The sequence below is a fragment of the Urocitellus parryii genome, chromosome 2 (genome assembly GCF_045843805.1).
Source record: "Urocitellus parryii isolate mUroPar1 chromosome 2, mUroPar1.hap1, whole genome shotgun sequence".
NCBI classification, from domain to species: domain Eukaryota; kingdom Metazoa; phylum Chordata; class Mammalia; order Rodentia; family Sciuridae; genus Urocitellus; species Urocitellus parryii.
In genome coordinates, this window is record NC_135532.1 from 225,013,753 (window position 1) to 225,034,325 (window position 20,573).

Genomic DNA, 20,573 nt, shown 5'->3' on the forward strand with positions numbered 1-20,573 from the left:
CGTCCGGTGCAAGCTCTGGGGGTTTCTCAGGGGATGAAGGCACCTTGGGGTCAGCCAAGGACCAGGGCCTTCAGATGGCGGTTAACGCCAGCAAGGGACTCAGCGGGCAGCTGCCTCCCAGAGGGAACACAGCGTCACGGGGCTCACTGGCTCTCACAGTGGCCCAGTGTGACCCCACAGGCTGACCCGTCAGTGGCCACAGTCCCCTGGACACGCCTCGGCTCCCGGGCCCCTTCGTGATGGGCTGAAAGGCTGGATCCACTGGAGGCGAGGGCAGTGCAGACCCTCTCATCCCCACCCCGGGCTCACGGGCCCTGGGTCAGGGCTCTTCCTCCCTCGGACCCGAGCCCTGAGCCAACCCCAGAGTCGCCCCGTCCCCCACGGCCTCGCTGACCTGGCAGAGTAGCCAGGCCTGATGGGCGTGGCTGGAGGAAGGGACAAACTTGAGGCCAGAGCCACCTGCCTGGAGGGTCCTGGGAACACACTCGCCAAGTAGAGGCTCCAGGGCTGTCCTCCCAGGCAGGGCCGCCAGGACCCCCACCCACCCGGTGGGGTCCACAGGGGCCGTGGCCTCCCGCCCGAAGGCACCGCGGCTCAAGCCAGATCTGTCGGCTGGTCCACGAATCTGGTGGGAGCTGGCCCTGCTCCCCCGGCCGCTGGGCACCCTGAGGCCCCTGAGGTGCCCCCTGACACCCTTCAGGGCAGGGACCGTGGCTCAGCCTCGAAGGAAGCACATGGGAAACAGAACCAGGAGGGAGAGGGCGCAGGGATCGAGTGGACAGAGGCCACGGCGAGGTCACTGCTCAGAACAGAAGGCAGCTTACAGTGAGGGTCAGAGCTGCCAGGTTTATTTGACTCAGTGAGAGAGGGCCACTCAGGAGACGCAGAGTGGGCAGAGGACAAAGGGGGAGAGTCCAGGGTGCTGCCAGGATGCGGGGGTTCCTGGAGGAGGACACTCAGCGGGGCCAGGTGAGGACGGACACGCAGAGCAGGCGTGCCGGGCAGACGGGCCTCTGTCCCTAACTGTGCAGCCGCACGGAGGTGCCCGGGTCTCCTAGGGGCAGGCTTCCCTGAGTGGAGGCCAGCAGGGGAGGGGACAGCAGCCCTGTGGGTGCGGTCACCCTGGACACAGACCAGGTCCCCAAGTCAGCCCACCCCACGCCACGCCCAAGCTCCCACCATTGGCCCAGATGTGCGAGCAGGTCTCAGGGGGTCGCTGCTGGCGGTCACTCCCTCCAGCGGGGCAGGAGGAGGGCAGGGCACACCGTCCACGCCCAGGGGGCACGCCACACGGGGGCCGCCAGGCTGCCCAGGCTCAGCACTGCCCACCAGAGGGGCAGGGGCTCCAGGCAAAGAGGTCCAGAGTGGGCCAGGGCCCCGTGCGTCCTGTGGGAGTCAGGGTTGGCCAGGGTTACTCTGGAGGGTGGGGCCTGGGCCCACTGCCCTGGGGACATGGCTGGTCAGCAGCAGGACCTCTGGCCCAAGGAGACACCACAGCAGGCCGGGCGGGAGCAGGTGGGACGGCAGAGCAGGGACACGCAGGAGGCCGGGTGGCAGCAGCTGGGCTGGCAGGAGGAGGCACAGCAGGAGGAGACGGGCACGCAGCAGGCGGGCCTGCACACGGGGCGGCAGAGCAGGGACACGCAGGAGGAGGGTCTGTAGCAGCAGACGGGCTTGCAGCAGATGGGCACGCAGCAGGACGGCTGGCAGGGGGAGGAGCTGCAGCAGTCAGATTGGCAGCTAGACTGCTGGCAGCAGGAGGAGGAAGCTCCAGAGCAGATGGGCACACAGCACACGGGCTTGCAGCACATGGGCTTGCAGCACACGGGCTTGCAGCAGAGGGACACGCAGCAGGACTGCTGGCAGGGGGAGGATGAGCAGCAAGAGGGCTCACAGCAGGACTGCTGGCAGGGGGAAGAGGAGCAGCAAGAGGGCTCACAGCTAGACTGCTGGCAGCAGGAGGAGGAAGCCTCAGAGCAGATGGGCACACAGCACACAGGCTTGCAGCACACAGGCTTGCAGCACACGGGCTTGCAGCAGAGGGACACACAGCAGGACGGCTGGCAGGGGGAGCAGCTGGAGCAATCAGACTGGCAGCTAGACTGCTGGCAGCAGGAGGGGCTGCAGGAGCTGGTGCAGACTGATTGGCAGCAGGGTCTGGACACACAGCTCACTGGGGTGCAGAGGAGGGTCAGGCAGGGGGCTGGGGCGCAGCAGCTGGGCTGGCAGCAGCTGGGGGCGCAGCAGGGGGGCTCGCAGCAGCTCTCTGGGCAGTCGTCCACCTGCCAGGAGGAGTCGGGGCAGGAATCGCAGGAGCCGGGCTGGCAGACACGGCTGCCATAGCTCAGGTCGCTGGAGCAGAGGGACATGGTGGAGGCGGCCATGGTGGGTGTGCTGGAGGAGGGTGGGTGGGTGTGTGGGTGGGTGTGCTGGAGGAGGGTGGGTGAGTGTGTGGGTGGGTGTGCTGGAGGAGGGTGGGTGGGTGAGTGTGGGTGAGTGGCCGCGGCCTCCCTCCTTTATACCCCTGCTGTTTGTCCCCTGGCCAGGCAGAGGGAAGACTTCCTGTTCCTGCTGTGGCCTGGCGCCAGGCTGCGTCTCTGCGTGCCCGGGCCAGCGTGTGCACGCGGTCCTGAGCTGTGTTTGTCCCTGGAGGAAACCAGCGGAGATGCTTTGATGGCGCCCAAGTGCCCTCGTGCAGGGACAGTGGCAGGCAGTGGCCCTCTGGGGCCCAGAGCCCTGTCCCTCAGGAGCGCTCCTTTCTGAGCACAGACGTCCCCTCTGGGAGGGCGGGCTTAGGGCCCCAGGGTCTGGGCCTGAGGCGCTGCGGGTGTCCTGCTCTGCACAGGTCCACTCGTCGCCTGGCCTAGCCCAGGCAGGAGCTGGCGCTGCTGGCGGTCAGGGAGCCTGGGGCGGGCTTACGCCTGCTGGTCCCCGGAGCAGGTCTGAGGGCAAGTCTTCCTGGGGCTGCGGGCAGCGGGCAGCAGATGCAGGCCCAGCACATGAGGGGGACTCTGAGGGCTGGGCGCCCACTTCTGCAGCCCCTCTCCTTGGGCCTGGACAGTCTCCTGCAGCAGGGCTCAGGGCTCCTGCAGCCCCGTGCAGAGGACACGGCTCTTCTCCGCGAGCACCTGCCGCCACAACACCAGGCGGGCAGCTCCCGTCCCCTCGGGACACACACCCAGCATCTAGTGGCCGTGTCTGGGAGCACAGGGGCCTCTTCCTGTGGCTGCTGCTGGCTGGGGTGGCCACCACGTCCAGTGCTCAGGACCGACAAGCACCCCGAGCTCTGGTCATGGGCCCCGTCTCTTCATGCCATGGTTGCTACTCTGTGCCACGTCTGAAGTGTCCAGGGCAGGCCCAGTGATGCCGGCCGCAGTCTGCTGATGTGGCCCAGGGCTCCACGGGCTGCTGGGGGCCAGCGGGCTGCAGGCCAGGCCTCTCTGCCTCCGCGGGTGCAGCTCTGCCGAGTCAGGTCAGAAGGCAGAGCTGGCGGGACCCACGGAAACGCCGACTGCTCTCCCAGGACGCCAAGGGCCAAGTCGGTCACACACAGAAGATCCACAGACAAACCCAGAAAACGCCCAAAGTCAAGTCCCAGGGCCCCAGAGCAGCGGGAGCCAGGGAGGGACGCAGGGGAGTGGGCTCCTCCCCAGGCTCGGGAGGCCAGAAGGCCAAGCTCTCAGGGCGTCGCCCACCAAGAGGCTGGCCCTCGGAGCCCTCCCTCAGACACGGCGGCAGAGTGAAGACCCCCAGGTCACCCAAGGCCACCAGGCCACCAGCCTGCTGGTCACAGCCCCTGAAGGGACAGGCTGAGAGGTGACGGCAGGGAACTCCCCAGGTGAGAGCCAGGACGTGGTGACGGAGGCCGCTCCAGGTCACCAGGGGCGGACGGACACGCCTCCCCTCTCCTGTCCCCACTTACTAAAAGGCCAGTGGATCAGAGTGTGGGCCGTGTGGGTGGCCTAAACATGGCGAGGACGTGTGTGACAAGGCTCAAGGAGGTGCGTGGGGCAGTGGGAGCCGGGCCGGGGCCAGCTTAAGTCCAGGGAAGAAGGGCCGAGCAGGCCCGACGGGACGCGGCCACAGGCACGTCCACCCTGGTCCCCTCAGGTTCCTCAGAAGTCACAGCTTTGGTAGAGCGACGGCCGTGGCAGGGCTGGCAGGCGCGACACCACCAGGCCGCCTCCAGGGAAGGCAGGACCGTGTCGCGGGGCCGGGCCACTGCGGACCGGAGGCTGGCTCAGGTGAGTCAGAATGAGCAGGTGTGTGGCCACCAGGGGGCCACGTGGAGAGGCGCCATGAGACTCTCAGATGGACGTCAAGAGCCGCACGAGGCCCATGGGGACAAGCAGCCCCCCGTGGACACAGGGGAGCCAAGCTCTTGGGGCCAGTGCCGACTGTCCACCTGCTGGCACTGCAGCACTGAGCCCCAAACGCTGGGCCACCGTGCCAGGAGGACCAGGCTGGGCCCTGCAAGCGCGGCCACACTACGGGCTGCCCAGGAGGGGACCTTGCTGTACCCATCCCCAGGGACCCTCCAGGGCACGTGCCAGCCTAGAGGTAAGCACAGCCCCTCCGGCAGACGCATCCCTTCGCCTTGGAACCACCGGCTGCCGTTACTGTGCCCCTGGCCATTGAGACAGCAAAGCCACTGGAGGGAAATAAGTAAGAAAGACCTTCCAAAGGGCACGGAAATGGGAGAATATGACACCGAACAGACCACACAGAGGCCGGGGACAGGCAGCCACCTTGCCCACCCCGGCTAGGACACGCATGCGGAAGGGCACCCGGACCACCAGGACAGCACCCCTGACGGACAGGCTACAGAGCAGTTAGTAAGTAGGTAAATGTGTGAATACGGAATTGTGACTCTAACTCGCACCAATTGAAGAATCGAATCAAGTGAGAGACTGTCGGAGCAGATTTCTAAAATCAGGATTCCACCAGATGCCTTCTACATGGGGGACTCAAACGTGAAGTCAAGTCCAACAAGGACAGCAAGGTGTGTCCATGTGTGTGTGCGCGTGTGTGTGCATGTGAGTGTGTGTGTGCTTGTGCATGACTGTGCACATTGTGTGTTTGTGTATGCGCATGTGCATGAGTGCATGTGAGTGTGTGAGCTTATGTGTCTGGGTGCATGTGTGTGCTTATGTGTGACCATGCATGTGTGTGTGCATGTGCATGTGTGTGCATGTGCATGCTTGTGCTTGTGAGTGCATGTGAGTGTGTAAGCTTATGTGTGCATGTGAGTGTGTGCATGTGTGTTCGTATGTGTGTGAGTGTGTGGGTGTGTGCATATGCATGTGTGAGCTTGTGAGTGCGTGTGTGTGAGTGTGCGTGTGTGAGTGCATGCATGTGCGTGTGTGAGCTTGTACGTGAGTGTTATGTGAGTGAGCGTGAGTGTGTGATACAGACAGCAGCCGCAGGGCAGCTGTGGTGGCCGTGGACTGGCAGGGAGGGTCCACTCCCGAGGCGAGGTCTTGCTGGAGATGAAGAGGCGCATCGTAGGTCAGGAGAGCCTCAGGACAACAGAGCGAATGTCCCCAAACGGGCAGTGACAACACTGTGACAGCAAGCAGGGCCAACAGGAAGGGCGCGAGGCAGCATCGGCTAAGGACTTGGACGCTCGGACCTCAGCAGTGGCTGGGCGAGGCAGAGGGTCCACCAGGAGGAGGGCCTGAACCCTGGACAGCCTGGGTGTTCTGACGGGTTGTCAGCGTCCCTCCCCGCGGGAGGACACAGCTTCTGTCCTGGACAGACACTGTCGGGGACAGAAGGTGGGCCAGGCCGAAGACAACCTCCTAGGCTCCAAAGGACAGAAGAAGACAAGAGTGTACTCTGGCCACCGCAGGATGAAACTGAAACCAATAACAGAAAACCCGGGAAAATGGGTCCGAGGAAACGGAGCCGCATTCCTCAAGGGTGGCAGGACCTCAAGAGAGAGCGGGAGGGACCTTCGGATGTCGGGACCAAAGCTTGGGAAAGCACCGGCTGGGAGTCACAGAAACTCGTCATGGCACTGAGGGTCGCGGGCCCAGCTCCCACCGCAAGGCTCCAGAGAAGGAGGAGCAAGCCACACTGAGCCACACTGAGCCACACTGAGCCACAGTAAGCCACACTAAGCCACACTGAGCCACACTGAGCCACAGTAAGCCACACTGAGCCACACTGAGCCACAGTAAGCCACACTGAGCCACACTGAGCCACACTAAGCCTCACTGAGCCTCACTGAGCCACACTGAGCCACAGTAAGCCACACTGAGCCACACTGAGCCACACTAAGCCTCACTGAGCCTCACTGAGCCACACTGAGCCACACTGAGCCACACTGAGCCACACTGAGCCACACTAAGCTGGGCAGAGACCGTGCACAGGTCCCAGGACCACAGCAGGGACCAACACCCACCGTGGCTCTGTGGGCCCTTCTGGAAACCAGAGGGACAGCCTTCCCGACCCTCCCTGGCCACCGCTGGCTCTCAAAAGTCACCCCTGGAGTGGCCCGGACCCAAGGCTCCCACTTCAGCCTGTCCCTGGGAGAAAGAGACCATGCCCGCCACGCAGGGCTGTGACCACTCAGCAGCGTCCCCTTCGCAGGGCCGTGACCACTCAGCAGCATCCCCTTAACAGCTGAGAGGCGGGAAAACCAGAGGTTCCCAGCTGAGGAGCAGAAGACCCAGGGCGTCCATGACATGGCCACGTCCGGGAAGGTCACAGGCAGGGTGCAGAACATAACCCGCGATGGGGGACTCGCGTGGGAAGAGAGGGAGCGAGTGGAAGAACTGGGCGACCCCACACACCGACACACAGGGGCCGTCCAGCAGGCGAGACAGAGCACAGGACAGGAGGGGAGGACTGGACCTGGGAGTCCCTGGGGGCCACACCAGCGTCCCACTCTGCCGACGACCCAGAGCTGGGCTGCCGGGCTCTGCTCCTTGGCTGGCGATTTGGAAGTGCCAAGAGAAACCCACCTTTGTCCTCTGTGCATCGCCCAGAACCCCGGGTGTCCGAGTCAGTGTGTGTCCGAGTGGGGACGGCGGCGAGGGGCACCCCTGGCCTCCCTCCCTCCAGGCCGGGGTGGCGGGAAGGGGCCATACTAGACCTGGGACAATGGCACCATGAGCCACAGGAGAGCCCGCCACAAGCTGCACCCTTCGAGGTGCCAAAGGACGTCAGGAAAAGACCCACACACAACCTCGGGTGTCGCCAGCCAACCCCCAGCCAGGGGCAGGCCGGCCCTGCCGCAGCTGCCGTGGGGGGCCTCACTCCCCAGCAGGACAGGCCACTCGATCCCAAGATGCCCCTGGAGGCCTGAGCAGCCTGCTTTGCCCTCTAGAGGGGCCTGGCCTGCGCTGGCGTCGAGAACATGGAAGAGGAAGGAAGCTCTGCTTTTCCTGAAGCCAAGAACCAAATCACACTGACCTTGGGAGGAAGGCGGGGGACTTTCAAGGTCACAACGATGGAAAATTCCTCGGGGAAGAGGTCACATCTGAAGAAAATCCTGGATGCAGGGAAGCTCCAGGCGCGGGGCGGGGCGGCCGAGAGCTGGAGGCCCCGGGCACCGAGGACCTGCACCGTCCTGACTCTGCCCGCGGCGCCATCCGAAGGGACCACCTCCGCCAGGACATCCAGGGGCCGCAGGTCTGTGCAAAGATGAAGCCAGATTTAAGGACAGGGAGTCAGTGTGGTTAGGTAAATCAGGTCTAATGTCGAGTACGATCCCAAGTGAAGCCGTGTGGAGAATGGAGTCCGGGAAAGCAAAGCAGAACAACTCATGAATGTTAATGTCCCCAAGGCCCAGAGCCCATCCCAAAGAAGTGTTGACGAAACAGCTCCCAGCAAAGATGGAGATGCCGACCCAGAAGTCCTTCCTGCCCAGGTTACTCCTTGGGCCCCCCTGTGCCCCACCCTGAGGGCCTTCCACCTACATCCATCACTGGAAGGTAACAGAACAGAGGCAGGAATGGGGGACGCTGGATAAAGACCTGAGCTATGAGAAGGGGAGACCTCCCCCTTCCACGGAGTCCACCTCTTGGGTGAGAGAAGTCTTTTCTGCTGTCCTTTAATCAAGCCTCTACTGTCCACTCTGACCTTGCCTCGGCGTGCTTCTCTGGGGTCATACTTCAGCATTGGGGAAGCAAGGACTCCTCACCGGCCAACAGCGGTAACAGATTGGAGGTCCCACCGAGATTCTACACCGAGGTAAGCGCCTCTCCATGCACCCCATGTCTGTCTGAGATGCATCTTTCTCTCTCTTTCTTTCTGGAGGGTGAAGTGGGCACCTGACAGCTACTTAAACACAATTAGTGCAGCCGCCACTCTTCAAGACTCAGGTGAGAGGTTTCCTGGCCTAGGAGCTCTCAATCACCTGTTCCCTACAGAGCAGGCTTGTTGGGTTCTGCCAAAGCCGCTTCCCACTTTTCTGTCTGGGCCCGGAGAGCAATTGGCGTGAGTACACAGTGACCAGAATCCCGATCTGCCTCGGATGCGTGGAGGTGGAGGAAGGAGTTTGGAACAACTGCGGAATTCCAGTCTGGGCTACTCTCAGACGTTTCCAAAGGTTCCTTTCTCTTGAGCCCCCTCCCGACAGCCCTCAGGGGTATCTAGGGTGATCGGTAGATGAATGGCATTGAGAGAAAGCCCCAATTACATTTGCCTCCGTGTGGGCCGTGCAACACTCCCAACCCCGTATCCATTCCTCCTGGATGCTCCCCTTCCTTCATGGGTCAGGAATGTTAGCAAGTCAGGTTGCAGGACTGAGAAAGGCATGGGATAATCAGTAAGATCTGCCCAGGTTCCCTAAGGTGCATAGGTGACTTTCACTAATCTGTTTTACCGCCTAATGTTTAAAATGTGCTGTGTTCTCTTTAAGCTGCTAGAGGGAGGCATTTTTAGAATCCATTCCTCCGGTAATCTCTCTGATAGAAAGCGCTACCTTACAGCCAGTAGATACCCCTCACCCTTAGGCGGTTCCCTTAGTCTACAAAGCACAGGCGACAAGAAGAGCACGCGATTCTCTTTTGCAGTGGGTTTTAGTGGTCGGGAGGAAAGCAGTAAGGCCCTTAAGTCTGAATCCTCCCAGGGTCTCTGGCACAGGGCAAAACTGAGACCCTAGCACTTTGCTAAAGGGGACCAGAAACCCCTTGGCAAAGCCAGGTGAGAGACGGGTTTTCTGGACCGTTTAGGAAGCTCAAGCTTAGGGAGACGTCCCTAATGAGAACAGTTTTCTCTGGCGTGGTGCCGGCGCCCGAGTCCTGTTTTCTTCTCACTCAGACGGGAGCTTCTCTCTCCAATACGCCAGGTGCACCACTGACCCGCGTATTGAAAAATTGGGATAGATTTGACCCTCAGACGCTCAAGGAAAAGCACCTCATTTTCTTCTGCCGCCAGGCCTGGTCTCAACACAAACTCCCTGACGCAGAAACCTGGCCACCAGAGGGAAGTACCAATTTGAACACAATTTTACAGCTTGATAAACTTTGCAAAAGGAAGGGAGATGGTGTGAGGTGCCATATGTCCAGGTTTTCTTTGCCCTAAGGGAAAACCCCCAATTATGCCAACAGCGTAAAGTAGACTTAGCCATGATACCTGCCATGAAGAGAGAAAATCTTCAGGAATCACCTACTGAGGAGAAAGAATCAGGAGGACCCACAAAATCTCCATCTGCTGTTGGTGTGCAACAGCGGCCCTCCTGTCCCCATACCCTGGCCCCCCTGCATCTGCCCCAGTAATCTGCCCCAAATATGTCACCTCTCCAGGAGATGCCAGGAGGAGAATTTGGACCAATCAAAGTACATGTCCCCTTCTCCCTTCAAGACCTAAGGCAGATAAAAACAGACTTGGGGAGATTTTCGGAGGACCCACACAAATACATTGGGGTATTTCGAAACTTATGCCAGGTGTCTGACCTCGCCTGGAAAGAGATCATGCTATTACTCAACCCGACCTTGACTTTCAATGAGAAGGGAGCAGCCCCAAGAGCAGCCGAGGAATTGGGGATGACCTACACCTCGCTCCTTCCCCAGCAGCACAGACCAGGAGCAAACCCAATCACCCATCCGGAGCACAGGCAGTTCCCAGAGATGATCCCGATGGGACCCAAATGACGAGCAAGATGCTAGGAAAATCAGCCGTTTCCAAGTGTTGGTCCTGGAGGCCCTCCGGAGAATCCAGCAAAAGCCCGTCAACTACTCTAAGGTCTCAGAAATCACTCAGGGCCCGGAAAGCTCTGCTGCTTTCATGGAGGAACTCAGAGAGGCCATGAGAAAACACACCATGTGGATCCTGAGTCCACAGAGGGCCACCTGCTTGTAAAGGACAAATCTGTCACTCAGTCAGCCCCAGACACCCGGAGGGAGTCACAAAAATGGGCATCTTTAGATGACGTCCTCCGACTTGCTACTTGGGCTTTCTATAACAGGGATCGAGGGAAAGAAGGAGAAAGGGCGCAGAGACAGGAGAAGGACGAAGCGCTGGTACTGGCTCTCGGAGGAGCAGGTCCCCGGGGTGCAGGAGGAAGACGAGGTGCTCCCCAATCCACAAACGGGACTTGTTTCCATGGCGGAGAGGAAGGACGTTCCCACAGGCCAAGTGACCACCCCAAAGGCCCTGCCCCCAATGTCAAGGCAGTCACTGGAGGAGGGACTGTCCTCAGGGGCGTGGGTCCTTGAAGCCAGACTCCTCCACACAGGCCTGACGGGGCGGGCTCCGCTCTGGCTCCCGTGACTCCTGTCACACAGTGAGCCCCGGGTGTGCTTCCTCTTAGACACTGTGCTCACCTCCTACCCCGGACCTCTGTCCTCTAATACTGTGACCGCACAAGATCACCAGAGGTTCACTCCCCCACTGAGTTGTGAGTGGGACGGGATGAGGTTTTCTCATGCATTTCTGAGAGTCCCAGAGTGTCCTACCCCTTCGTTGGGAAGGGACTTAGTTTCAAAACTTCAGACGTCCACGACGATGAACTTAGGACCGAGAGGGCCATTATGTCTGCCTTTATTAGAATGTGAATAAACCCTGAAGTGTGGGCTACTGCAGGCAAAACTGGACGGGCAGAAAGTGCAGTTCCAATCAAAATAGTCTTAAAGGACCCTTCTGTCTTTCCACATCAGAGACCATGTCCCCTACGCCCAGAGGCAAAAAAGGGCTTATTAAAGATCATTCAGAACCTCAAAAGACAGGAACTTCTTGTGCCCTGCAACAGCCCATGTAACAGGCCCATTTTAGGGATTCAGAAACCCAGTGGGGAACGGCGACTAGTTCAGGACCTGAGAGTCATTAACAAGCAGGTGTTCCCCTCCACCCTATGGTTCCTAACCCCTACACCCTGTTATCTGAGACTCCGGCAGCCGCTGCCTGGTTCACGGTGTTAGATTTAAAGGATGCCCTTGTCTGTATACCCTTAGACCCCCAATCACAATATCTGTTTGCCTTTGAGGAACCAGAGAGTGGATCTCAACTAACCTGGACAGTATTGCCCCAAGGGTTTAGAGACAGCCCTCATCTGTTTGGCCAAACCCTAGCTAAGGAGTTAACAGAGTTCAGAGACAAGACATCCCTGACTGTCCTACAGTATGCAGACGACATATTTTTGTGCCTCTACTCAAAGGGAATGTCAGGAAGCCAGTAAAGAGCTCTTAAACTTCTTAGCTGATAAGGGTTATAAAGTCTAAAGAAAAAGCTCAATTATGCCAAGAACAAGTTCAATACTTAGGATTACAGCTGGCTCAAGGAACTCTCCAGCTAGGACCAGAAAGAATAACCCCATAGGACAGTATCCTCTGCCTCAGACCATAAGACAACTTAGAGGCTTCCTAGGGATGACTGGATACTGTAGGCCTTGGACCCCTGGTACCCCTGGATGTGGGGACATCGCTGAGCCTCTCTACAGCCTCCTCAGAGAGACACTAGGCCAAGGAACGCCTTCCCTCATGTGGGAACCAGAACAGATTAAGGCCTTTAAGGCATTGAAAGGGGCCCTATTCCAAGCCCCTGCCCTCAGCTTACCCACTGAACAAAAATTCAACCTATTTGTCACTGAGAGGAGGGATAGCCCGAGGAGTGGTCACACAAAAGAAGGGACCAGCTCAACAGCCAGTAGCTTATCTCAGTAAGGAGCTTGACCTAGTGTCTCCAGGATGGCCTCATTGTTTGAGGGCAGGAGCAGCGTGGCCTTGCTAGTCCCTGAGGCAATTAAAATCACCCTGGGGAAGAGACCTTATAGTCTACACCTCCCATGATCTCTCAGGAATTTTAAATACAAAAGGAGAACTATGGCTCTCAGACAATCGCCTTCTAAAATATCAAACCCTACTTTTAGAAGGACCTGTAAACTCAAAGAAGGACTTGTTCTAATTTAAATCCAGCTACCTTCCTCCCAGAGAAATGAGAGGGAAATCCTGAACATGACTGCCCACAAGTCCTAGCTGTAAATCACTCAGCCCGAAGGACCTTCAGAACCTTCCCCTGTCCAACCCAGAGCGCACCATGTTCACAGATGGGAGTTCCTTCATGGAACAAGGAGAAGGCAAAGCTGGATATGCTGACCTTACGTGACACCATAGAGGCACAGCCTTTTCCCCGGCACAAGCTCACAACTGGCTGAGTTGATAGCCCTAACAGGAGCATTAGAAGTAGGGAAACAACAGAGAATCGATATTTCCACTGACTCCAAATGCGCCTACCTAATCCTGCATGCACACGCAGCCATCTGGAAGGAAAGAGGATTTCAAACTCCTGGGGGACGTCCATAAAGAACTATGAGCAAATCTTAAGACCGCGAGAGGCTGTCTGTTTACCCAAGGAGGTAGCAGTAATTCATTGTCGAGGACTTCAGAAAGGGAGAGGTGAGAGCACAAGGGAACAGACCAGCAGACCAACAAGCCCAGGAGGCTGCTAAGGGGATTCACAGAGAACCACCTTAGCCCCTTGATATGGACAGGCCCTCCCCCAGAGATAAGACCTCAAGACACCAGGAGGAAACCCACAAGGTGCGAGCTAAAGGAGGTCTTCTTCTACCCTCTGGGTGGATTCAAATAGACAGTGACAAACTTTATTCACCTGCTAATTCCCAGTGGAAGATTTCCCATACCTTACATAGATCCTTCCACCCAGGAGAAGAAAATGCGCTCAAATTAACCCGAGAGAAATGTGAGGGAAATAGTCAAATAGTCAAAGCCTGTGGCACATGCCAAAGAAATAATCCACTTAATTCTGCCCAAAGCCCCCAAGATTACAAGGGACGGGACAGTTCCCTGGGGAGGACTGGTGACTTGGTTCTACCCACATGCCCAAGAGCAATGGATGCCAGTATCTACTGGTCGTGATGGAGACTTTTACTGGGTGGACTGAAGCCTACCCCTCCCGAACTGAACGGAGAGGTGTCGAGGCATTATTACAGGAAATAATCCCTCGATTTGGGTTGCCTCGAAGTCTACAGGGTGGCCGTGGAGCAGCCTTTAAGGCAGTGGTCACTCAGGGGATATCCAAAGCCTTAGGCATCAAGTACCATCTCCACTGTGCATGGAGAGCTCAGTCCTCAGGAAAGGTGGAGAAAACTGACGATATTCTAAAAAGACATCTAAAGAGACTCACTCAAGAAACCCACCACCCACGGCCTAGGGTGCTTCCTCTGGTACTGCGCAGAAGCAGGAACACCCCAAAGACACTAGGGCTCAGCCCATTTCAGCTCCTATACGGGAGACCACTCCTAAGAAATGATATCCCTAAAGACCAAGAAACTGCAGATCTAGTGGCTCACAGCACACAGGTGGCCAAATCTCAAGCTGAGATTCGTGAATATCCCATGTCTGAGCCAGTCACCCCTCCACCTCTACATGAGCCTGGAGATCTAGTTATGATCAAGACCATCCCTTCAAACTCCCCAAACCCAGACCCCACTTGGAAAGGGCCTTTTCTGTAATCTTGTCCACCCCTTCTGCAGTAAAGGTGCTGGGTCAGGAGAACTGGATCCACCCCTCTCGGATTAAAGCCTGCCATCCCGAGCTGATACCCAAAGAGACTTCTCCTTCCCAAGAAACTGAGGAGCGATGCTCCTGCCCTCCAGTAGAGGACCTAAAATCTCTTCCGCAGAGAAAATGACCACCCATCACTCAAAGGGCCCTCCAGCCTGTTACTCCTCCATCGACTTCTATCGTGGACCACTCCATAGACCCGATTTTTACAGGGGACTCCAAACTGCTTGCTCACATCGCCTCCTTTCAGTCTGAAGAAGCCAGAATGGTCTCCGCCCCCTTTCCTGACAGCAGTAAGGAGTTCCCAAAATTAGGGGGGGAATGAAGCCAGATTTAAAGACAGGGAGTCAGTGTGGTTAGGTAAATCAGGTCTAACATCGAGTAAGATCCAAAGTGAAGCCGTGTGGAGAATGGAGTCTGGGAAAAGCAGAACAACTCATGAATGTTGATGTCCCCAAGGCCCAGAGCCCATCCCCAAGAAATGTTAACGAAACAGCTCCCAGCAAAGATGGAGATGCCGACCCAAAAGTCCTTCCTGCCCAGGTTACTCCTTGGGCCCCCCTGAGCCCCACCCTGAGGGCCTTCCACCTACATCCATCACTGAAAGGTAACAGAACGAGGCAGGAATCGGGGGACGCTGGATGAAGACCTGAGCTATGAGAAGGGAAGGCAGCGCCCGGCCACAGATTCCACCTCTTGGGTCCCCTTCTTCCTCCAGGAGAGGTCTTTTCTGCTGTCCTTTAACAAACTTCTGCTTCCCACTCTGGCCTTGCCTCGGCGTGCTTCTCTGGTGTTGTACTTCAACACTGGGGCAGCAAGGACTCGTCACCATGAACAACGGTAACAAAGACGTCGCCAGCTGGTTAGACTGGGCTCCCGTGAGGCGGTGACCATGAGGGGCACAGTGGAGACCCCAGCGTCTGAGGCCCTGTACACCCAGAAGGTGTCAGAATCCAAACAGAGTCCCTTGTGCCAAGTCCTCACCAAACACCGCGGTGCCATGGGTAGTGGGAGGGAGGGGCTCCCACCATCACAGACGCTGTGGGGACCAGGGCCCTGCACCGAGGCCCCCGCCGCCCTGTGCAGAAAACACCTGAGACGTCCCGGGGTCTGCCCGTCCACCTGAGTGGACCACCCTTATTACAGGCCCTGCAGCCACGAGCCCCGCTCCAAAGCAACGTCCAGGTGAGCAGCCTCCTGGGTGGCTGCGGGTGGCAGTGGCAAGCACAGGGTCCCCCTGCAGCCTCCGTTCCCTATTGTTTAAAGGGGTGCTGGGGACCAGAACTGTGCCCCTCTGAAGCACTCCCTGGGGCAGCAGGCCATCAGGACAGAGGGCAGCAGGCACTGGTGGCAAGTGGGGTGCCCCTGGGGGATCTGATCTAGAGTCACTGTGCCCTGCAGAGCACCGGGCCTGCCCCAGGCTGGGGACACACTGCAGGACAAGCAGTGGACAGCCAGCCACCTGTGCTGGCTCCTGATGGGCGCTGCCCGGGGTGAGTGACACTGCAGACAGGAGGGCGAGGGAGGGCCCTGGAGCGAAGATCCTGAGCACTCGTTTCTCCTTCAGATCCAGGAAATAAAGGAGGAGAATGGCCTCCCCCAGACAAGACTCGGAGGAGGGACTCGGGGCTCAGAACGGAGCCCAGAGACGGAAGGAGCAGAGAGGTCAGAGGGCGGCACAGAAAAGGACAGGACTGCAGGCCACAAAGCCACGCGAGGAGGCCAGGCGGAGGGCACGGGCATCCAGCGGAGAAGTCAGGACATGTGTCCAGAGTGCACACCTCCGCTGGCCAGTCCCCTGCTGGGCAGAGCTGAGGCAGAGCCACTGCAGGAGGGCCTGGCACAGGGACCTGGGAGCTGCCCAGAGCTCACACGGCCTCCGCCCCTGGGCAAAGCAGGACTGAGCCATGGGGCAAAAAGGGACATGAACCCTCTGATGCCCCTGTGAGTGACCACACTGTGCAGAGCCAGAGAACAGCACCCTCCGCCAAGCAGAACGCCCAGGGTGACCAAGGGCAGGTCTCTGTTCAGCAAACTGGCCATTGCCGGGTCTGTGTCGGTGCTGGACAGTGGCTGCTGGAAGTGGGCCAGCCAGAAGCAGGGCGCTCCAGCCCTGGGTGCTCACAGCTCCGCGGAGGGCGAGGGCCGCAGTGCTCCCAGAACACTGGCCACTGGCCACCTACCATCCATCCCTCCATGGTAAGATGCTGGCTCACCCTCCCAGAGTCCCAGTTCCTCTGCTGTAACTGGGCGTGGAGACGCTCCCTGGAGAAGCTGGAGGCCGAGAAGGCTCCCCCCAGCCCCCTCGCCCCGCCCCCTCCCCACTCCCCCGCCCCCCGCCCCCCCAGGGAGCGCAGCAAGGAAGCGGGAGGGGGGGGAGGAGCCGCCCCTTCACCTCTGGATCCCCTCTGCGTCCTCTGGAGCCTCCTCCTCCTGCTGCCAGCAGTCTAGCTGCCAGTCTGACTGCTGCAGCTCCTCCCCCTGCCAGCCGTCCTGCTGTGTGCCTGTCTGCTGCAAGCCCGTCTGCTGCTACAGACCCTCGTCCTGTGTGTCCCTGCTCTGCCGCCCCGTGTGCAGGCCCGCCTGCTGCGTGCCCGTCTCCTCCTGCTGTGCCTCCTCCTGCCAGCCCAGCTGCTGCCGCCCGGCCTCCTGCGTGTCCCTGCTCTGCCGCCCCACCTGCTCCCGCCCGGCCTGCTGTGGTGTCTCCTTGGGCCAGAGGTCCTGCTGCTGAGTGCTCTCCCTGGGCCACCCAGAGTTGGGAGCCCGCTGCCTCCTGCACCCAGGCTTCTGTACTAGTGGCCCTGACAGCTGCCCGTGTCCCCCCCTGAGCCTGCAGGGGCTGGTGGTCACCTGCCTCCTACTCCTGTTTGGGTAGCTCCATCCCTTAAGGACTGACTGTCCAGTCCCTCCATGGCCATCTCTGCACTACCAGGTGGGCGGCAGCCCAGCAAGGCCATCCGGTTCCTGCTGGCCGGAAGCTGCATGTGGCCTAAGGCTCCCCTGCAGCTGGCCGCTCGGCCCTCCCACCCCAGGCCTGCGAAGAGCCCCCGCTGCCCGTGCTGGGTCCGGCTGCTCCCCGGGCTCTGAGCCTCCCCCTCTGGCCCTCACTCTGGGAGCCTGTGGGACGCCCCAATAAAGTCTCCCACGAACACTCCGCCAGCCGTTCTGTCGTCCAGTGAGCGCCTCCTGCCGTCCCACACGGGGCCACCCCAGGTGCGCCCACCCTTGCCCCCTCAAGGCCCCTCTGTGAAGCCTGCACCACCCCAAGCCTGGTGCCCAGGGACAACCATGCATTCTGGGACACCAAGGGTGTCTGACCTGAGGGCACCTGCCCTGGGCAGGGTCCCCCTTCAGGAGTGACCCCAAATCACCCCACCCCACTCCAGCAGGCAAGTGCCTCAGGCCCATGCCAGACCAGACCAGGCAGGAGAGCCATCCTGGGCTGCTGGCACAGCTGACCCCTGGCTGGCCTCTGAGAATGTGAATTTGGGGAGGGTCCCCACCTCTCTGCCCCCCTGGCCTGAACCGTCCACACTAATGACCCGGTTGGCACTTGCTCCCCACTGAGGTTGGCAGCAGAGGGTCTGCGTCTCCAGCGGGCTCACCCAGAGACCACACCCGCGGGCAGCACAGCTCGGGCTGGGAGCTCAGACCCGTGGGGACGCAGCCCAGAGCTCTCTGTGCGCCAGGCCTGTCCTGCCTGCTCGGCCCCTCTCCTTCCCCCTAGGATCACCGTCTCCCTGTTGGTCTGGCTTCCTGCTGTCACCCAGGGACGTCCAGCCGCAGAGGGACCTCTGACCCTGGACAGGAGGAAGGGCTCGTGGCCTGGAGCCACTGAGATGCCAGCTCCTGGCAGTACAAGATCTGACCAAGACCCCGGTTCAGATCCACAATGAAGACGTGAGACAGTTAATGAGCCAGGAGGGAGTCAGCGATTCACAGGAGCCAACAGTCAAAACTCAGCCCCAGCGACGGTCGCCTCACCAAGCTCAGAAAACACAATTAAATGTGGAGCCGGGACAGCGGTGTGCGAGGTGGGCACGGCTGCACAGGCCTGTGAGCGAGGCCCACTCCCAGGAAGGTGCTGCCATCTGGGAAGTGCCCTGGAGGGTCCCACACTCTGGGGCTGCGCTCGCTCGCTCGTAGGAAATCCTCCTGGTGTGCATCCAATGCTTTGCCGGATTCCCACCCTGGACCTGGAGAGGCACAGCCCTTCTGCAGGGGAGTGTCACCCCAGGGAGTGAGTGGGTGGGCAGTTAAGGGCAGCGCCTGGGCAGCCACCCGCTGGGCACATCTCAGGGCCAGGTGACGCAGATGGAAACAGAGTGAGGCCAGTTCAAAGGTCTCGACACCACCCAGAGCTCGGTCAACGCCATGGACGTCTGTATGACTATCAGAACAGCCGCGGGTGACCACCCGGCCCGGCGGTGCCCTCCAGGGCTCGGGGCCACAAGGGTGAAGAAGGGCAAAGCTGGCCGGCAGGAGCACCCTGCAGGGCACCCCGTTCTGTCTTCCTGTGGCTGAAACGTGGGAACACCGTCTAGGGAGGTGCAGGTGCCGCGGAGCCGCAGCCTAGGTCGCCACGCAGGCTCCTGACCAGGAGCTGGGAGGGGCTCCGGGCCGAGGGGAAGTGCTGAGAGCCACAGCCGAGCCTGTATGGCCCCTGGCATTTTGCCAACAGTATTGATTGACAGGCAAGGCGTTAATATCCGCCTCTGCCGCTACTTTTGAGTTCTAGCGCTAATTTTGAGTTCTCGCGCTATTTTTAGTTCTCACGGGGATTCCCCGGGAGTTCCCATTGGTTGGCGAAGTGCAGGAGGAGGGTTTTCCCGGGGAGATATTTCCGGCTGGGGGTTCCTGGAGGAGCCTCGTGGCTTTTCGGGAGGATTCCCCAGGAGCGTGTGTGAGGTTTTTTCTTGCAGTAGAAAAAATAAAATTTGTTCCTGCTTTAGTGGCTCGTGATTTGTGCCCAGCCAGACTGCGGCATTTGGCGGCCCGGACGGGGAACGTCTGAAGCTTCGGGGTAAGTGAAATTGCTTACCCCTAAGGGAAGGCAAGAGAATGGGTGACCATTTTAAAAAACAATATGTTCTTGCTTTGATTTGTTTTGGTTTTGTTTCAAGCTGCCTATCCCTAGAATTTTCTCAGGCAGACTGGGAAAAATGGTTGGCTCAAGGTTTGAAGTTGTTTGCCCCTGAGGAAGAGATAGAAATAGACCACAAATGCACATGTCCAGAAAATAGGAAAATTGATACAACGATTTTTTGTTCCATTTTTGTTTCATTCTGTTTCGGTCTTGTTTTGTGTTATCTTTTTGGGTTGCGTTATCTTTGTTACAGATTAGAAATTAGTAAAAAACAAACTGAAAGAGTGTTAAATAAATTGTTAGAGGTTCAAACCATGGAGAAAGACAATTTAGATCAAGCAAAAGAGAAGGTCTCTCAAGCTAGTCAGACAGAGGAAGAAAATTTAAAGGAAGAAAGCTTAGAGGAGAAACAGCTATCAGGGGGGAAGCAACAACAGGAGGCTGCTACTAACACCGATCTATCACCAGAGGGCGTAATTCAGCCAACAGCTCCACCTATGGAGATAGCTGAGTGGCCCTCAACCCCCTCAACCCCCGTAGTTGATAGATGGGATCCTGAGACAGGACCTCAAAGATTAGCATGCCCTGTACTTGAGCAGGCAGGAGGGCAGCGAATTCACCGTGAGTTAGAGTTCAAAACAGTGAAGCAATTAAAGGAGGCTGTAACAACCTATGGTCCTCATGCACCCTTCACTGTAAGCATGGTCGAATCCATTACTAACTTGGACATGACTCCAGCAGATTGGGCTAGCATGTGTAGATCTGTGCTAAATGGAGGACAATATTTGTTATGGAAGGTTGCCAATGAGGAATTTTGCAGGGAGACAGCTAGACGAAATGCAGCAGCCGGTTACCCTCAAAGAAGTCTAGAGATGTTGCTAGGAAAAGGACCTTATGAGGGTCAGCGGCAACAAATTCAATATGATCCTGCTGTATATGCACAGATTGCTGCAGACGCAGTTAGGGCATGGAAGACTTTACAAGGACAGGGAGATTTACAAGGTCAGCTATCTAAGGTAATACAGAGACCTAATGAACCTTACGCTGACTTTGTAGATAGGCTTATTCAAACAGCCTCCAAAATTTTTGGTGACACAGAACAAGCAATGCCATTTATAAAACAACTGGCTTATGACCAAGCAAATCGTTGCTGCAGAGAGGTCATTAGACCATGGAAACATGAAGATTTAAACACATATATTAAATTATGTAGAGACATTAATGAACAAGGACAAGTCTTGGCAGCAGTACAACAGGCTTTAGATGCCAGGCCAAAAACATGCTACAATTGTGAACAAACAGGACATTTTAAAAGGAGTTGCCCCATAGGAGGAAGGTATAACAAAGTTAGGTATCAAAGGAATAGAACACCAGATATTTGCCCACGATGCCGTAGAGGGAGACACTGGGCTAATGAATGCCGTTCTCAAACCACCATAGAGGGTACTCCATTATCAAAAAATGGACAAGGACCAGGTGGTTACCCACGATATCGTGGAGAAAGGCATCAGGCTCCA

The 20,573-nt window shown here is 58.3% G+C and overlaps 2 protein-coding genes across 3 annotated transcripts in view; both read right to left on the reverse strand.

The window, feature by feature from the left end:
• The window catches only part of Tspear (thrombospondin type laminin G domain and EAR repeats), a 157,745-nt gene that overhangs the window by 69,876 nt on the left and 67,296 nt on the right, over nt 1-20,573 (reverse strand). The window contains exon 2 of the mRNA XM_077795553.1: nt 7,420-7,640. Coding sequence (XP_077651679.1) covers nt 7,420-7,640 — 221 coding nt within the window. The remainder of the gene's footprint in view (nt 1-7,419; nt 7,641-20,573) is intronic.
• Nucleotides 1,461-2,384, reverse strand: LOC144253275 (uncharacterized). Of its 2 annotated transcripts, none has more exons than XM_077795079.1 (2): nt 1,989-2,384; nt 1,461-1,859 (listed from the first exon to the last, which is right to left on the reverse strand). In XM_077795079.1, exons 1-2 carry the CDS (start codon nt 2,382-2,384, stop codon nt 1,461-1,463), a joined length of 795 nt encoding a protein of 264 aa, XP_077651205.1. The 2 variants fall into 2 exon arrangements, with proteins under 2 accessions (XP_077651205.1, XP_077651204.1); XM_077795078.1 differs by having other exon boundaries at nt 1,461-1,824; nt 1,900-2,369.

Bases quoted from the DNA above. Each gene is read 5' to 3' on its own strand.
- LOC144253275 (XM_077795078.1), bottom strand. From the start codon at position 2,369: ATGTCCCTCTGCTCCAGCGACCTGAGCTATGGCAGCCGTGTCTGCCAG. The intron at 1,825-1,899 runs CTGCTGTGAGCC...CTGCAAGCCCGT, and splicing joins TCTTCCCCCTGCCAGCAGTC to GTGCTGCAAGCCCATGTGCT.